General features: G+C 55.0%; 5 protein-coding genes across 5 annotated transcripts; 1 reads left to right on the top strand and 4 right to left on the bottom strand.

Annotated features, from left to right (window-relative positions):
* Positions 1-644: 644 nt before the first annotated feature.
* On the bottom strand, positions 645-2,342 carry COL26b_009563 (uncharacterized protein; the record flags this gene model as incomplete). The annotated part of the gene is made up of 5 exons (XM_053182288.1): positions 645-850; positions 903-957; positions 1,006-1,093; positions 1,146-2,051; positions 2,116-2,342. The coding sequence occupies 5 exons, from the start codon at positions 2,340-2,342 to the stop codon at positions 645-647; spliced, it is 1,482 nt and encodes a 493-aa protein (XP_053033771.1).
* A 1,186-nt stretch (positions 2,343-3,528) lies between these two features.
* Positions 3,529-5,021, bottom strand: COL26b_009562 (uncharacterized protein; the record flags this gene model as incomplete). Its single annotated transcript, XM_053182287.1, has 3 exons — positions 3,529-4,101; positions 4,157-4,927; positions 4,971-5,021. The coding sequence occupies 3 exons, from the start codon at positions 5,019-5,021 to the stop codon at positions 3,529-3,531; spliced, it is 1,395 nt and encodes a 464-aa protein (XP_053033770.1).
* Positions 5,022-5,288: 267 nt separating this feature from the next.
* COL26b_009561 (uncharacterized protein) lies at positions 5,289-6,699 on the bottom strand (the record flags this gene model as incomplete). The annotated part of the gene is made up of 3 exons (XM_053182286.1): positions 5,289-5,976; positions 6,043-6,454; positions 6,663-6,699. The coding sequence occupies 3 exons, from the start codon at positions 6,697-6,699 to the stop codon at positions 5,289-5,291; spliced, it is 1,137 nt and encodes a 378-aa protein (XP_053033769.1).
* Positions 6,700-6,983: 284 nt separating this feature from the next.
* COL26b_009560 (uncharacterized protein) lies at positions 6,984-8,733 on the bottom strand (the record flags this gene model as incomplete). Its single annotated transcript, XM_053182285.1, has 2 exons — positions 6,984-7,031; positions 7,084-8,733. 2 exons carry the CDS (start codon positions 8,731-8,733, stop codon positions 6,984-6,986), a joined length of 1,698 nt encoding a protein of 565 aa, XP_053033768.1.
* A 4,253-nt stretch (positions 8,734-12,986) lies between these two features.
* On the top strand, positions 12,987-15,356 carry COL26b_009559 (uncharacterized protein; the record flags this gene model as incomplete). The annotated part of the gene is made up of 5 exons (XM_053182284.1): positions 12,987-13,092; positions 13,159-13,312; positions 13,375-13,669; positions 13,717-14,145; positions 14,196-15,356. 5 exons carry the CDS (start codon positions 12,987-12,989, stop codon positions 15,354-15,356), a joined length of 2,145 nt encoding a protein of 714 aa, XP_053033767.1.
* Positions 15,357-15,556: the final 200 nt, after the last annotated feature.

The following is a 15,556-nucleotide window of genomic DNA, read 5'->3' as shown; positions in this document are numbered from 1 at the left end:
ATCATGGCAGGGGCCAAGCCGAGCATTCGGAATTGCAAAGGACAGAGTGTGCTGGAACTTCTGGACATTGTCAGGGATTGGAAGAGTGGTCACTGGTGGGTTTCTGGGAAATTGAGGACCAGCCTTCTCTATCAGGTCATGCTCTATCGCCAGAGTATTGGAATGTGACTGGCCTTTGCTTGGTGAAGCGGGCAGTCCTTTTATGAGCAGATATTGAACAAACGAGACGCAGAGGATTGATGGGTTTCCAGAAGAACAGGTTGTACTTTCCAAACAGATTAGCAATGTTGTAATCATGGCACAACAGGACAAATCAGACTGACCAGATGAGCCGTTTTCCTCCCCATCCATCCGCCTTCGGCCGTCAACGCCTTCAATCAGGTTCGCGATCCACCTTGTCCGGATCCGCAACTTGAAATCAACGGGCTTTACTGAGTGAATCACGTTTAGATGCGCTGACTGGGCTCGTGCCCCTTATAACTCAATTGAACGCGGGATGGGAGAAACAAAACGGCAATGTTTTGAATGACGGAAAGTACACGTCTCAGATGTCTAGATCTGAAGCTACCTGATAGCGCGTTCTGTCCATTAAATGCAGGGATGAAAGTGGTGACCTTTAAAATCATACCCATGCCTCTTCCTACTCAAGGGTTGCTCGTGACAAATTTGCTTCGCTGCCTCAACCTCGGTCCGTACTTGAGCAACAACCAGGGAATGGGAAGTAGTGGCAGAGACAGGAAGGCGAACACGCTGCCGGCCCAGTGGACGCCTAGCTTCTCATACATTTGAATAGTGAACAAGGGAAATACTGCGCCGAGAATGTAGCGAAGGATGCCGTTGGCGGCCAATGCTGTTTGGGGATTAGCGAGTGTGATTCAAGAAGCGTAATTTGGGATGCTTACCTGACGCAGCCGCCTTAGCACCGTAAAAGTCGACCATGTAGGTGATGACAGAAAGCTGGATCATGTTAGGAACGAGGTCTGATGAAACTCGATGGGTACGTACGAAGAGCGAGAATGCTCCCATGCCGAACGGGATCCCGGCTGCTACCAACGCAGCCCAATTCCCACCAGCGTGTGCTTCCCACGCATACCTAAAACCCATGTCAGCATTCCCAAATCGTGGCTCACTAGAAGGTGGCTTACCAGAATAATCCGACAGGCAGCAGAACACTGCCCACAAGCGCCGCGTACAACCTCTGCTCCGGCGTCGCTGTTCCCGCCTTGAGCGCCGGGCCCCTGAACCTCGCATCGAACACTCCGTACATGATCGTTGCAAGTATGTATCCGATGATGATGCTGATGAAGCTCAAGCCCACCTCTTGCAGATTGAAACCGTACAGCTTCTGGAGGATGTAGGAACAGCTAGCGAAGTAGCTGAAGATCATCGCGTACGCAAACGCCGAGTAGATCGCGAGGGATGACACGATAATCTCAGTGAACAGCATCTTCGTCGGACGCATCACCGCCCCCTTCGCCAGCGTACCCAACCGAGACAGCGTAATATCCTGATGCTCCCCCATCTCCCTCCTCAAAATCCACGCCTTGGACGTCTCCCGCATCAGCAACGACGCCACCCAGATCGGCGCGCCCACCATGAGCAGGACATACTGCGTCCAACGCCAGTCGCCCCCGCGGTTCTGCAGCACATACGCGCCGGCCAGCGGGCCCAGCGTGGGGCCCAGGAACGGACCAAGAATGAACAGCAGCGAAGCCCCCGCGCCGCCGCCGAGGCCCCAGATGTCGGCGATCGTGCCGGCGCCGACGGCGATGCCGGCCGAGCCGAGGATGCCGGCGAGGAAGCGGCAGGCGATAAGGCCGGAGAAGGAGCGCACGGCGGAGGCTCCGCCGAGGAAGGCGAGGAGGAAGGTGCAGGTGCTGAAGTAGATCCACTTGCGGCCGAAGACCTCGGAGAAGGGGGCGATGAAGACGGGGCCGACGGCGATGCCGAGGGTGTAGAGGGTCAGGGGGAGGAGGGAGCGGGTGCGGGAGACGGAGAATTCGGTCATTATTTGGGCGGTGGCGGGGACTGTGATCGAGGTTGAGAAGGTGCTGTTTGCGGTGGTGTTAGTTGATGGGTTGTTTGGTGAGGAGGGGTGAAGGGAGGGCAACGTACATCTCGAATGCTAGGAAGCATGGGATCATGGTGTGGAGGACTTTGACGAGGTGGCTCCAGTTCCGAGGGTTTCGCTTCTCACGGGGGTCGTCCCAGGCAAGTGGTTGCTGGGCTTGGGTGCCATCTTCGAGGGAGGTTGTGTCGTTTCCGGATTGCTTCTCGATGTCCTCGGACGGAGGTTCAAGTCCTGGAGGGGGTTGTGCTGGTGGATAACTGGCAAGAGCCATGACGAAGAAAGAATAACAATGATTAGGTACGAATTAAATTCAGTAGAGGGAATACGAGGGCATCGCTTGCAGCTCCTCTGCCACCAGCCGACGGGGAACACACGTTGATTTAACCACGCAAAGACTCAGCGCTGTATGTTGATATCGGCGGTTGACTTGGGCGAAATCCGTATTATTGATTAGAGTTCCCGGACTTCAGATGGCATGAGGTTACGTCTGGCCGGATTGCGCGATGGAGCACATCCCAGGCTGCCTGTCATCGGAGAAGCTTAAAAATGAGAATGGTCCTCCCTTGGACTTTGAGATGGATTCAGTTGGTAATCACATCTGAGCCTGATCCAGACAGCCACCCTCGGCCTATGAGCGTGCAGTGTTGGAAAGGTGTGATTAGTGATCTGCGCGAGAGGTCTGAATAGTGATCCATGGGTGGTGCGGACGTTGGGAGGATGGTCTGGTGTTGGGACGAACTGCTTTGCTTCCAGCTGAACGCTGGAAGGAAAGGTTTGTAACGAAGGCGTTGTGTTCTGGTAACTTCTGATACCGAGCTATCTCAATCAGCATTTATTTCAGATGGATCTTCTGTAGAAGCTGGCTTGATGCTGGTGTCCTGCGATCGATCCAGGGCGGCGGGATTTGTGATTAGTGAACGTAAATCCCAACCGACTTAGCGCGATTTCTTGCGCCCGTGCCAGCCAATGCTAGTCGAACAAACGGCTGCGCAAAATCTCATGCATGACAGATTGCTAGTAATTGTTACGATGCCCTGTTTTGGGGCTTTCGGCTGTTGGTTCTGCGTGGGTCGGCGACGGAGAGTAGTGGGTAGATCGGGTTTGCCAAGTTCCGATGAACGGTATGTCGGAGTCAAACCCGTCTGAATGTTTTCTCAACATTCGAAGGCAATGTGTAAGATGAAGGCATGATATTATCTCTTCAGATGGATGGACACTCGGTAATGACTGTATTTCGGTGGAAAATCTAGACTTGAGGGGTCGCGGACGAGAGTAAAAGCAGGTGGGTTGAACCTCTGTAGCGAATGTTGAAGTTGCAATGTCGCACCGCCAAACAGAAAGAAGGAAAAGGAGCACGATGATGTTGAATCTAGCCGCCTGGGTAGTGTTGAATTCGTGTCTGAAACCACGTCGCGTAATCTCCGTTCATCCCCTGGTCGTCGCACGACAACGCTCGATCAGTAATCCGTTCCACGACTGATAACTTCCTTTCTCTCCTCCCTCAGCAGAATCGTATGCTCAAACTGAGCAGAGTACGACCCCTTGATATCCACCAACGGCGGATACGACTCCAGAATCCCCTCCTTGACAAGGCAGTTCAGCCCAGCCAAGTACCGCTCCACGCCAAGCCTCTTCAAGTACCGCCGACAGAACACCAGCGTGCCGAACTGCTCGCGGATCACCTTGTACAGCTTGTTCGCGCTCGCAAAGGGCAGGTTGACGTGCTTCGGCGCGTCGTCGCGCAGGCCGTACCCGTACACGCCGACGTCGTCGGACGTCTTGCCGCGGCCGGTCGAGCCGAAGGTCTCGATGGCGAAGATCTCGCCCTCCTCCATCTTGGTCTCGTCGTCGTTCTTGATGAAGGGGATCGGCTTGGAGCCGTGGATGCGGTAGTGCTTGATGTCGTGGGCGCAGATGTTGCGCACGGGCTTGATGGGGTAGGTCTTGCCGGCGATGGTGACTTCGTAGGATTCCATGGTCTCTTGGATCGAGGCCGAGACGTCGCAGATGCGGACGTCGACGCCGGCGGTCTGTTGCTGTTAGTGAGGTATCCGGCACAGGCATGGGTGGGCGGGTGTGACTTACTTTGATACCGTTGTTCGTCGCGTCTTTGACCGCGGCTAGGAGATCGTCATACACGGGGTCGAAGGACAGGGTGAAGGCGCTGTCGACGATCCACCCATTGACGTGTACGCCGTAGTCGACTTTCATGACGTCCTCATGCTTGAGGACGATGTCCTGCTGGCCCGGATTAGGCGTGTAATGCGCCACGCATGAGTTGACCGACAGGCCGGTCGGGAATCCCATTCCAGCCTTCAACCCATCTCCCGGTTCGATAGCCTGGTTTCCAAGAAGAGCCCTCACGCCATCCTCAATCCCGGTTGCGATCTCAGTGAGCGTTTGTCCGGGCTTCACGGTGTCCTGGACCCAGTACCGCACCTGCCGGTGAACTTCAGCGGCTTTGCGATAGTCGTTCAGCAGCGCAGGATCGTCGAGGTGGTACCGGTCAAGATACCGCAGCTCCTCAGCCGTCGTGCGAGACGTGGTGAAGTTATGCTCGTAGTCGAGGAACTCGCCAGCGGGATAATCCCCCGCGGTGAACAACTCGCTCAGTGGGACGCGAGGCGGCGACGACTGGACGGCCGCAGCGGCCTTCTTCTTGTTCTTCTTTTTGGGCTTTCGCTTTCGCTTCTTCTTGCCGTTGTCGGTGGAGCCGATTACGGCGGCCGCCTCATCGTCGTCGTCGTCATCATCGCCGCCGTCCCCGAGGCTGCCGTCGCCGTCGCGCGAGAGGTGCGCGCCGCGGGGCTCGCCGCCGGTTGAAGAGGGGCTGGACGAGATCGGGCCGTCTGCTTTCTGTTAACAGTCATGTTGGTGAGGTTTAGACGGATTGGCGTACCATTTCCCCCAGGCGTCTGGTCTTCATGCGTTTTGGCACCCATTCCGACATGAATGCTGAGTCAGTTGATTGAAGTGGTTTGACGAGGTGAGTGTAAGATGAGACTCTGATCGCCAAGTCATCCCCGCATCGACGAGGGCGGCGTGGCGTGAGACCGCGTCGGGGCGGTCACCTGCGGCAGAATCTGTCATTGACATCGCGAAGGGCGTCGCTTACATGGTCGGTGTTTTCGATCATTTTACGGGGGATTCTATTGTGACTCATATGTCATTCCATGACATCTAATAATGGGTCTTTGGATCAACATTAAGGCCCAGTCTACGGGTAGCTACGGATGAAGCGCTCCATGGCTGGGAGTCCCTGTCGCAGCAGCTCGGGGTCTCCAAGTATGATCCTCATGTATCCCTTGAAGTCACCCTCCCCGCCTTCGCCAAAACAGAATCCTCCGGGAATGAGACAGACACTCTCGGTCTCCGCCAGCTTCGTGCAAAAGTCGACATCGTCAACCGGCGCGCCCTTCCCATCAAGGACCTGAATGAACGCCGTGCCCGCGCCCTCAGGCTTAACCCACTTCACGCGGTCCGGGTTCCGCTTCACCAACCCTTCAATCAGGTCCAGCCCCTCGCGACACAGCTGGATATTCCGCTCCATGAGGGCTGGCGTGACGGCTGGGTCGAGTGCAAACGACGCAATGCCGCCGTCGATCTGCGATACGGCGATGGTCGTGTAGGCGCGCTTCATGTTGATGGCCTTGACGAGCTCGGCGTTCTCCGTGATGATCCAGCCGAGACGGATGCCGGGGAGGGCAAAGGCCTTGGAGAGAGAGCCGGTGGCGACGGTGTTGGCGTAGCCAAGGGACACGATCGACGGGGGCTTCGCGTCGGTGAAGAATAACGGGGAGAAGACTTCGTCGCTGAAGACGGTGATGTTGGTCTTCTTTGCGATTTCGATGACGCGGAGGAGGGTTTCTTTTTTGAGGACGGCGCCGGTCGGGTTATTTGGATTACTAAAAGTCAGGTTAGATCGCGGTGCACACGAAGGTGAGGATTGCCCCAGAGTTAGGGGGCCGTACTTCAAGATGATGGCCTTGGTGTTGGGCTTAATCATCTGCTCCAGTTCCTCGATCCGCGGAAGCCACGCGTTACCGTCGTTCATCTTCCAGAGACTGACGTCGACGCCGTTCAATTTGGGGATCAGGTAGAGTTGTCCGTAAGTTGGGTACTGGCAGACGACGTGATCGCCTGGGCCGCAGATGGTTTCCAGAAGCATGTAGTTGGCCATGATGGAGCCGGGCGTGATGACGACATTGTCGCGGGTCAGCTTCTTGTCTCCCGAGGAGTGTAGAGCGGCGATGCTGTCGCGCAGCTTGTCTTTGCCGTCGTGGTTTCCATAGCTAAGCTTGAGGTCGGGGTTCAGGATCTCGAGTTCGGGGTTGGTGGAAAGCTTCTTCAGCTCGTTGATGGAAGGGGCGGCAGTAAACGAGCCTTAGTGGTGAGTATGGGTCGGAGTACAATTGAAGGAGAACGCTTCTTACCATGTAACCCGTACAAGCTGCCGGACTAACAAGAGTCAGAAGCTGTGCCTGCAGGAGATGAAATAGAGCAATTGCACATACTGCATGTTTACGATCTGTGTTCGGTCAGCGGGCTGTCAGATGTTCAAAGATAATGGAATTATGTGGCATTGACGTACTCCATTGATCGATCTTGAACTCTTCGACGGTCCTCATGGTAATGAGTGGGATGATTGACTTCAAGCAAGCAGAAGGAGGAAATGAATTGGGGTTGAATTGGGGTTAATTGATGTTCAGATGCCAGGCGTTCTCATTGGCTTTTATAATGATCTGGGAGATCATGCTGGTGAGACGGGCCGCTGATCTCCCTAGCTCGCCTTGCAGCGGCTCAATGCATGAGGATTGACTCATCGCGATAGCACCAAGAATGAGAGCTGGGATTTGTCCCACCCAATACGTGACTCTTCACAAACTAAGCCGCTTCTGACCTAAGCATCATTTCAATTGACCCAGACCACGACGGAGACGACATGAATCCAGAAAAGCGTCTATTTAAGCTCAATCTAGCTCTATCTTGATGTGCCCACTCCCGCGACTCACACAGCTGAGCATATTGGTTTTTTTCTCCTTCGGATAGAGCGCCGTGCCCCTGTGGTCAACCTTGCCATCGCAGACAGTCACCTTGCAAGCACCGCAGCCGCCCATTTCGCAGAAAAACGTCATGTCGAAGCCAGCTTCCCGCAACACCGTTAATAGCGTCTTGTCCGAGGGCACATCCAACTTCTCCCTCCGTCGTGACTCGAGCTCATTCACTTCGACGGTGAAAGGCTCACCTTTCGTCCCAGCGGAGTCCGCTCCGAAGCTCTCGAAGTGCAGCATATGGTCTGGGTATCCCAGGTCTTCGGCTCGTCTCTGAGCGGCGTTCATTAGTCCTTCTGGACCGCAGCAGTAGATTCTCGTGGTGTGCTTTCCATCTTTGTCAGGACCCGGGATCAGGGTGTTCAAGTCCAGGCGCTTGCCTTCGGTTTTGGCATAGAGTGTGATCTTTTCGTCGGGAAAGCGGTCCAGAAAAGCAGCCTCGTCGCGGCTTCGTGTTGCGTAATGTACCTCGTAGTCAATGTCCTTCTTCTCCCACTCGGAAATCTTGGGGAGAAAGGCCGTGACGCCAATGCCTCCGATAATAACGAGTCGTCTTTCAACCAGCCCATCCTTGATGCATTTCTGCTCGTCCTCAACGGCTTTCGGAACCCCGCCAGGGGCCATGGTAATCATATCCCCAACCTTGAGCTTCGTATGAAGATATCTCGATCCACCCCTGGAATGATCGTCATGGGCCACACCAAGCGAAAACCGGTTCAAATCTCCAGACACAATTGAGTATGAACGCGAATACTTCTCATCGCCCGTTCCAAACTCAATCTGTGCAAACGTAAACTCTCTAAACGCGGGCTCATTGATTGTGAAAGTTTCCTGGAGCTGAAAGGTGAACTGCTTGATCCGCGACGTGACGGGTCTGATGTCGACGACTTCGTACCTCTTCGGCGTCGACTGCAGACGGTTCTGCGCAAAGTCGCGGACCATACTTGTCACCACCTCCAGGTTGCACAGCTCCGCCACCAAATGCAGCGCGACATTTTTCCCCTGGATCACGCGCTTGATATTGAGAATCGACCACCGCGGATGAGGCCGCTCCACAAGCTGTATCACATCGCCCGCGCAGATGTAACCCGCCGTTTTGACTCTCATATTCCACCCCGTCCGCGCCGTGCGACTCACGCGTTTCAGCGCCCTGCCCCATTCGAAGCGCAGGTTCAGTTTATAACAAGGGCTGCGCGGCTCGCTCACCTCGACCACGACGTCCTTGCCAATCCGGTAGACGTCGCCGACGCAGACGTTCTCTTCGTTCATATTGGTGCCGACGATGTTTTCCCCGAACGCGCCGTAGTCGAAGAGCTCCGGCTTGGGACAGGCGTCCTCGCACCGCCACGAGGCGTAGTGCTCCGAGGCGTACTGGTGCAGGGCGCGGTCGGGGCTCCAGTGGATGGGGTAGACGTGCTCGTCATTGCCTATGCCGTGCTCGTTAACGAAGACGCGGCCGGGTTGGACTTGTTTGAAGATGCCGGACGGTTCGGCGACGAGGGTTTTGACTTTGCCGGAGCGGATTTGGAGGATCTTGCCTGGGGGTGGTGTTGGCGCGCCGGAGAGGGTGGTGATGGTCTCTTTGGAGATGTTCCTGGTGCTTTTTGGCATTTTGGTAGATGTTGCAGTTTGCACCACGATGTGTTGAGATGCTGATGTCGTTTCCGGCTGGTGATAGCTGTGGAGATTGGGATGTTATGCGTAAGGTAGGTAGGTTGATGGACGTGGTTGACGACATGAGGTGAAACAATACTTGGATGCGATGCCAATGGCTAGTCTTAAGAGAAAGGGCGTTTTTTCAGATGTTTAAGAATATTCTTGATTGAAAACACATTACGGGGGTCCATGGTGCCGAGCGCGCGAGATGCGGCGGCAGGAAACATGACGATATCACAACCGCTCGGCCCTCTCGGCGCCGACGAAAGCCGTCGACTCACCAAGCGATACAAGATTGGCCTTCACGTTTGGATCTGCATCGCTAGCTTGATGAGTAAGTTAGGCACCGCCATGTAAGAGCTACGGACATCGGCACATGCCGCCGCACAGTCGACGCGGAGCACAACGAACGTTATGTCCGAAAGCTTATCTAAACGGCGGCGAAGCATTCAATGGATCTTCTTCGCGCTTAGAAGTCATTTCTAGTACGATGGGCATGAAAGAATCTTCGTAGGCGAGGTCTAAGGGTATTATTTTCGCGGGGTTCGATTGGCGCCGAGTGGGCGGGAGCCACCGGCCGCTCACTTGCTCGGGTCCATTTGCGGCGCCGACAACTGCCGTTGAAGTTTGCCGTTTGGAGTCGATACTTGCAGTGAGAATGATAATCTGGTTGATTGGTAAGTAATGCACTTACAATATGCGAACCGTTCGTATCGTTCGGGTATAAGTTTCCCCCGCACAGCACAGCATGTATCATTTCCGAAAACATCTCTCAACATCCAGACAGAGTCCAGCTACAAATGGAGAATACAAGAAATTCATGGGTCTTCGACCATAAGTCACTGGCTTTGGATGCAGGGCTGAACAACTGCGATCTGGTATGAAAAAGCGACGACTGAGCATTGTCGGCGTCAAAGAATTTATTTTCGTAGACCCATAGCTTATCAACTTCAGCGGTTTAGAAAGAATCCTTGTGTGGGTGTGGTATCTGTGTAATTCTGGCTTCATGACCAAATATTCATCCCCAAATGTGGTTAGTGAGTCCTGAAGCCGACTCAACTATTCGTTCAAGACTGACGTTTGACTCAACTCCACAGAGGCCTGCAAGTAGCTGGAGTGTCTTAAGACCAGCTAGATTGTCATGGGTGGTGCAGTCTATCCATTTAGACTGTAGGTCTTAGGAAGACGGTGCATCTAGATCGGTAGAGGTAAACCTTTGTGAAGAGGATAGGTATTACCAGACGTTCGAAGAATGATTTTGATAAGAGAAAGCTTCCTGGACTGGCGGAAGCCTCGGAATAAAGCACTTCAGAGTTCTCTCAGCTAGAACACCTCAATCAGCGGCAAAATTAAGGTTGTTCTGGTGAGGCAGGAAGTAGAGGCAGGCGCGACTTCCTCAGAGGGCAGGATTACAGTACTTACCTACCTTACCTGACTTCACCCGACTGGAAAAGTCTGCTGTTGCCCATTTCTTTGAGCCGCACCTCAGCAAAACCCAGTCTTCCTTTCCACTTCTGACTTTTCTTTCGTGAGAAAACCTCAGTCTTCCCTTCAACCTTTCACAAATTTGTGAGCGTTGAATCCTCAGTATCGCAGGAACCATTCGCTTTTCCCTTGTCGGCAGTGTCTCACATTCTCGCCACCTCATAGGCTCATTTCTGCATTTGCGAACGCGGGCAACTTGGGCAGATTCGGCCGCCTGCATAACAGCCTATCGGGTGAGAAATCCCTTTCGCCTCTTTTCCTCACATTCACTGACCTAGAACAGACGCGTCGCAACGTTCGTCGTCACCTCATCGTCATCTACACAATGGAGGCTTCCTTCCCCCAATTTTCCAAGCTCCCGTACGAGCTGCAGTTGCTCATTTGGGAGGCGGTCTTCGATCAGCTAAAAAAGCAGAAGCAGCAGGTCATTAATGGACAGCCTGTAAATCACGATAAAACGAGGCCTCCGTCTAATCAGCACTTATGGTATATGAGGACACACTACAATCACCTTCTCGTCTTTCCAGGAGCGCAAAAAGAGGCTATTCCCCCAGCCATACTTTCTGTGTGCCACACCTCTCGACAGGTAGCTCTGCGACGTCCGAAATTCACAAACCTTATACTCAATCCCCACAACTTGACTTCTGGTCCAGTATGGTTTGACTTTCACCACGACATTGTCATGTTGTCTCGCCTCAAAGCAAATTCCTACGGCCTAAATATCGAGTGGTTGAAGGTTAAGAACAAAGAAACCCTTCACAAAATTCGAAGAATTGCAGTTCCGTGGTCAGCTTTCCACGCAGGCCAGCAACGTTTCCTCACCCAGATTGAACGTGACGCCCGTTGGCGCCTGCTTCTCGGAAATCTGCGTGGCCTATTCCCGAATCTCACAGACATCTATCTGTTCATCCCAGCCGTGAGGCAGCTGCCATCATACGACTCCTCCTCGGATCGTCACTCACAAGAGCCTGCCAAGTGCAAGTCATTGAGACCGCGTCTGGAGCATATTTTGGAGAACTACGATGTCGTGAAGCTCCCGGCTTGCGACTGTCTCGAGAAGCCATCGACTCTAGGAGAAGCTATCTGCGAAATTCGAAGTGTCCTGGAACCGGAAGATGGCAATGAGCTTGACTGGGTCTATCGCGATTGGAGACAAGCTCTCAAAGTCCATGGGCGATGGTTGGCGAGGGAAGGGTTGGATATGGATTCGCTTCGCGGAGTGCCTGGAATCGAGGTCGAGAAGGCTTTCTGCAAGGAAGCTCGGAGAGAGACTGAGGACTGCAACATCTGAGATCCGTGGGGGTTGTGTTGGTTGTTGGTGGGTATGGATTTTGAGCACGGGACGTCGAGCAAGGGACCTACCTCTATTGAAGTTAGCAGAGGTAAACGTCAGTAAACGTCAAGCCTCGGACAGTAATGCGATTTCAGATTGAATGCGGTGTTACTTTCTTCATACACAGAAGTGGGATCCGAAGTGAAGTAGACGGAATCGTCTCTGAGCCGGAGCCGAACGGACTGATACCCATCACTGCCAGGGAACAGGCTCGGTGAAGATCCCCACCTCCGGTGTAGGTGTCGGTGTCTGCGAGCTGAGGCCAGGGTGATGTCACACCCGCTGCCCCGCATCTGCCAGCTGAGTCAGCATTCGCACGCTAAAAATAGGCGCGACCGCTCTTCGGGTGCCGGCCGTCCCATCACAATCGTCCCATCATGGCTAACACGGCACCAGCCCCGATCTCGCGGCCTATCCTTGATTGCGATCACTCAGCCCTAACGCTGTTTGTCGTGACGATGCCAGAGTTGGGGTACTTGTCGAGTCGATAACACTTTCGCTTGCCGCGTTCCCGGCTGGACAATGTCTCGGCTCAGCGCGTCTTGTTCGCGTCTCGTCGCCTTACCCCAGGTTTCCTTCGACTGACCTCAATCAATGCAATTCAACAGAAGGGTCAGCAGACAAGCCTCGTCGGGATAGCCACAGCTCCAAATTTCGACCCCAAGAAAGGCTACGCTTCTTCTGGCGAGCTAAGCCTTGTGCGCGGCTCTGCGGCAGCGGAAACTCTGGGCGTGTGGAGTCCGCTGACGCGTTCAGCTCTTGATGAGCGACACACAAGCGACCTGACCCCGGCCAAAAGACCATCGCGGCGGCGCGCATTGGCTGCCGATGTTCCAGTTCAGGGGAGAGCCAGGGCCACAATTCTGTAATTTTTTCCGCCTTCTCCCTTTCCAGCCTGCTTCCGCACTGTTTCCCTCAGGCGGCTGAGGTTTCAATCTCGCCAACAATCTGTTCTTTCTGCCTTGTTGCTGCTGCTGGTGTCTGTTCTGGCTGACCGTCACCCAGGAGTCAGAGCCTCGGCCTTTGTAACCAAACACACTCTTCCACCACCACCACACACGCACACACGCAGGACTGTGACAGTGACACCATACCACCCTTCCAGATCTTCGGACGGTGCCATCGTGCTGGGTCACACCTCAACTGGGGTCCCGCCGCCGCCGCCGCAGAGCTCCATTCTTCCTTTCCCCCTCCGGTTCATTCTTCCGACGTCGACGTCGACCTGTTTTAATTGCCATTTTCAGGGCGGCCCCAATCCGTGGGTCTGGTCACCACACGCACATCACATCGGCCGTGCCGACTCTTCCCATTGCCGCCTGCCCCGCGCACTACATAATCACGCCTTCTCCCGCGCCGCTGTCGCGGTTCACGTGGAGGGAAGATGGGCATCATGGATAAGCTAGCCAGGGTGATGACGGACCCCATTCACCGCATGCCCCGCAAGCCGCAGAGCTACAACGACAAGTACGTTGTAGCCTACGACTTCAGCGAGATCGGTGAGTCTCTTTGTCCCAGATATCTGTGGTGAAACGAAACGGGCCCCTCGACTGACCGAACTGCAGACTCCGAGACGGCTGTCAAGGAGCTCACCACTCTCCTCAACGACCTAGAGCACGCCGGTCTGCAGACCGAGGTGAGAGCCGGCTATGAGCAGACGCTCCTCATTTTCGTTAAGGCTCCCCGTGAGCTTCTTGGGAACACGGTCTACAAGTCGAGGTCAGACCGCCTTCCACATTCTGCCAGAGGACCCCGCCCGGCCAGCTGACGCTTGTTTGCAGAGTGAAGGACTGGCTCTACGGTATCGTGCCCGACCACCCCGGCGGCAACAACACCACTGTTGTCGACGGCGCGTATGAGGCCGAGGACATCCTCTCGGTCTACCATCTCGTCAACTGGCCCAAGTCTCTTGGCGGTGCTGGCGTCACCCCTGAGACGGGACAGTGGAAGAATGTCAAGTCCATCTTTCCTCTTCACAATGAGGAGACGAACGAGTCATTGCTGAAGCATCTCAGCAAGCGTCTGTTCCTGACCATGGACGACCTTGACTCCATTCGCGACCTCTGGGGATCCAAGGTAAGCTCCATTCGCTGCCGTCTTGGTCATCAGCTAACCCTCTCCAGGTCGCCTTTTATTTTGCGTTCATTCAGACCTACCTCGTTTTCCTTTCATTCCCCGCCATCACCGGTGTTATTGCGTGGATGTACCTCGACAAGTACTCCCTGACCTACGCCATCGCGACGTGTGTCTGGTGCACAGTCTTCCTCGAGTACTGGAAGATCCAGGAGGTCGACCTCGGCATCCGCTGGAACGTCCAAGGCATCGGCAAGGTCAAGGTCAATCGTCCACAGTTCAAGTATGAGAAGATCATCATCGACGAGACCGGCCAACAGAAGCACTACTTCCCCAAGTGGAAGCAGGTGACTCGCCAACTCCTCCAGATTCCCTTCATCCTATTCTCTGCCGTCGCCCTTGGCACCATCATCATTCTCGTCTTCGCCATCGAGGTCCTCATTTCAGAAGGATATGATGGGCCGTACAAGAACCTGATGGTAAGCTGCTATCGTCAAGTAATCTCAGCCATGGGCTCACACATCACTAGGAATACGTCCCCACTTGCTTGCTCGCCATCGCGTTGCCGTACATCAGCAGCGGTCTCGAGGAGGTCGCCACCATTCTCACAAAGTACGAGAACCACCGCACCGCCGACTACCACGAGATGTCCTTGACGCAAAAGATCTTCGTCCTTAACATCATCACAAACTACCTCCCCATTCTCATCACCGCCTTCATCTACGTCCCCTTTGGCGACGACGTCGTCCCGTGGCTCGAGGGCATGACCAAGTCCTTCCTCGGCGCCATCGGTCAAAAGTACATGGACGACGACCTCACCTTCCACGTCGACTCGGACCGCCTCCGCGACGAGGTCATCGCCCTCGTCGTCACCGGCCAGATCTCGGGCTTCTTCGACGAGAACGTCATGCCCGTCCTCAAGCACAAGGCCCAGGGCCTCTACCGCGACTACAAGCGCGCCCACTCCAAGGACGCCATGCTCCTGTCCATTGTCAAGGACGACCCGGACGAGGCCCGCTTCCTCCGCACCGCCCGCAACCAGGCCACCCTCGACAAGTACAACGTCCAGGACGACATCGCCGAGATCGTCCTCCAGTTCGGCTACCTCTCCCTTTTCTCCCCCGTCTGGCCCCTCATCCCCATCGGCTTCCTCGTCAACAACGTCATCGAGCTGCGCACCGACTTCCTCAAGATCTGCAACGAGTTCCAGCGCCCCGCGCCCGTCCGCACCGACGGCATCGGCCCATGGATCAACTCCCTCGACGTCCTCACCTGGGCAGGCTCCATCTCCACCGGCGCCATCGTGCACCTCTTCGGCGCCAACACCATTGGCCGCGGCGCGTGGTGGGCGCTGCCCATCACCATCTTCATCAGCGAGCACATCTTCCTGGGCCTGCGCGCCGTCGTCAAGTTCGTGCTGCAGCGCATCGGCTCCGAGCAGATCCGCAAACAGCGCCAGCAGCGCTACGCCACGCGCGTCAAGCACCTCGAGGAGCTCGAGGCCAACCGGCAGTCCGGGCTGATGCTCTCCGTCGCCGAGCGTGAGCGCCGCAAGTCGATTCGCGTCATGGGCCACGAGTCCTTCTGGAGCACCCAGGCTGACGACGGCGCGAGCGCGGTTGCTGGCATCGGGCTCATCCAGGCGGTGAAGCGGGCGGAAGTCAACAACAAGCAGCCCAAGGTGGATTAAACTTGTTGCATTGGGCGAAGCGGTAAGATTGTATTAATAGCAGGCGAGTTTCTTCTTTTTGGGATTAAAACGGTTTAGATTAAAATTCGGGGCATCAATAGACTGTACATTTCACATCGATCACACAAAACATCTTGGCCATCCAGTGTGGGGTGTTTTGCATTTTGGCGGTGCAGGGTGACATGTCTTTGACATCACAG

The sequence above is a fragment of the Colletotrichum chrysophilum genome (assembly GCF_026319265.1).
Source record: "Colletotrichum chrysophilum strain AFK26 chromosome Unknown scaffold_93, whole genome shotgun sequence".
Taxonomy (NCBI): domain Eukaryota; kingdom Fungi; phylum Ascomycota; class Sordariomycetes; order Glomerellales; family Glomerellaceae; genus Colletotrichum; species Colletotrichum chrysophilum.
This window is presented reverse-complemented; position numbering and strand designations above follow the sequence as displayed.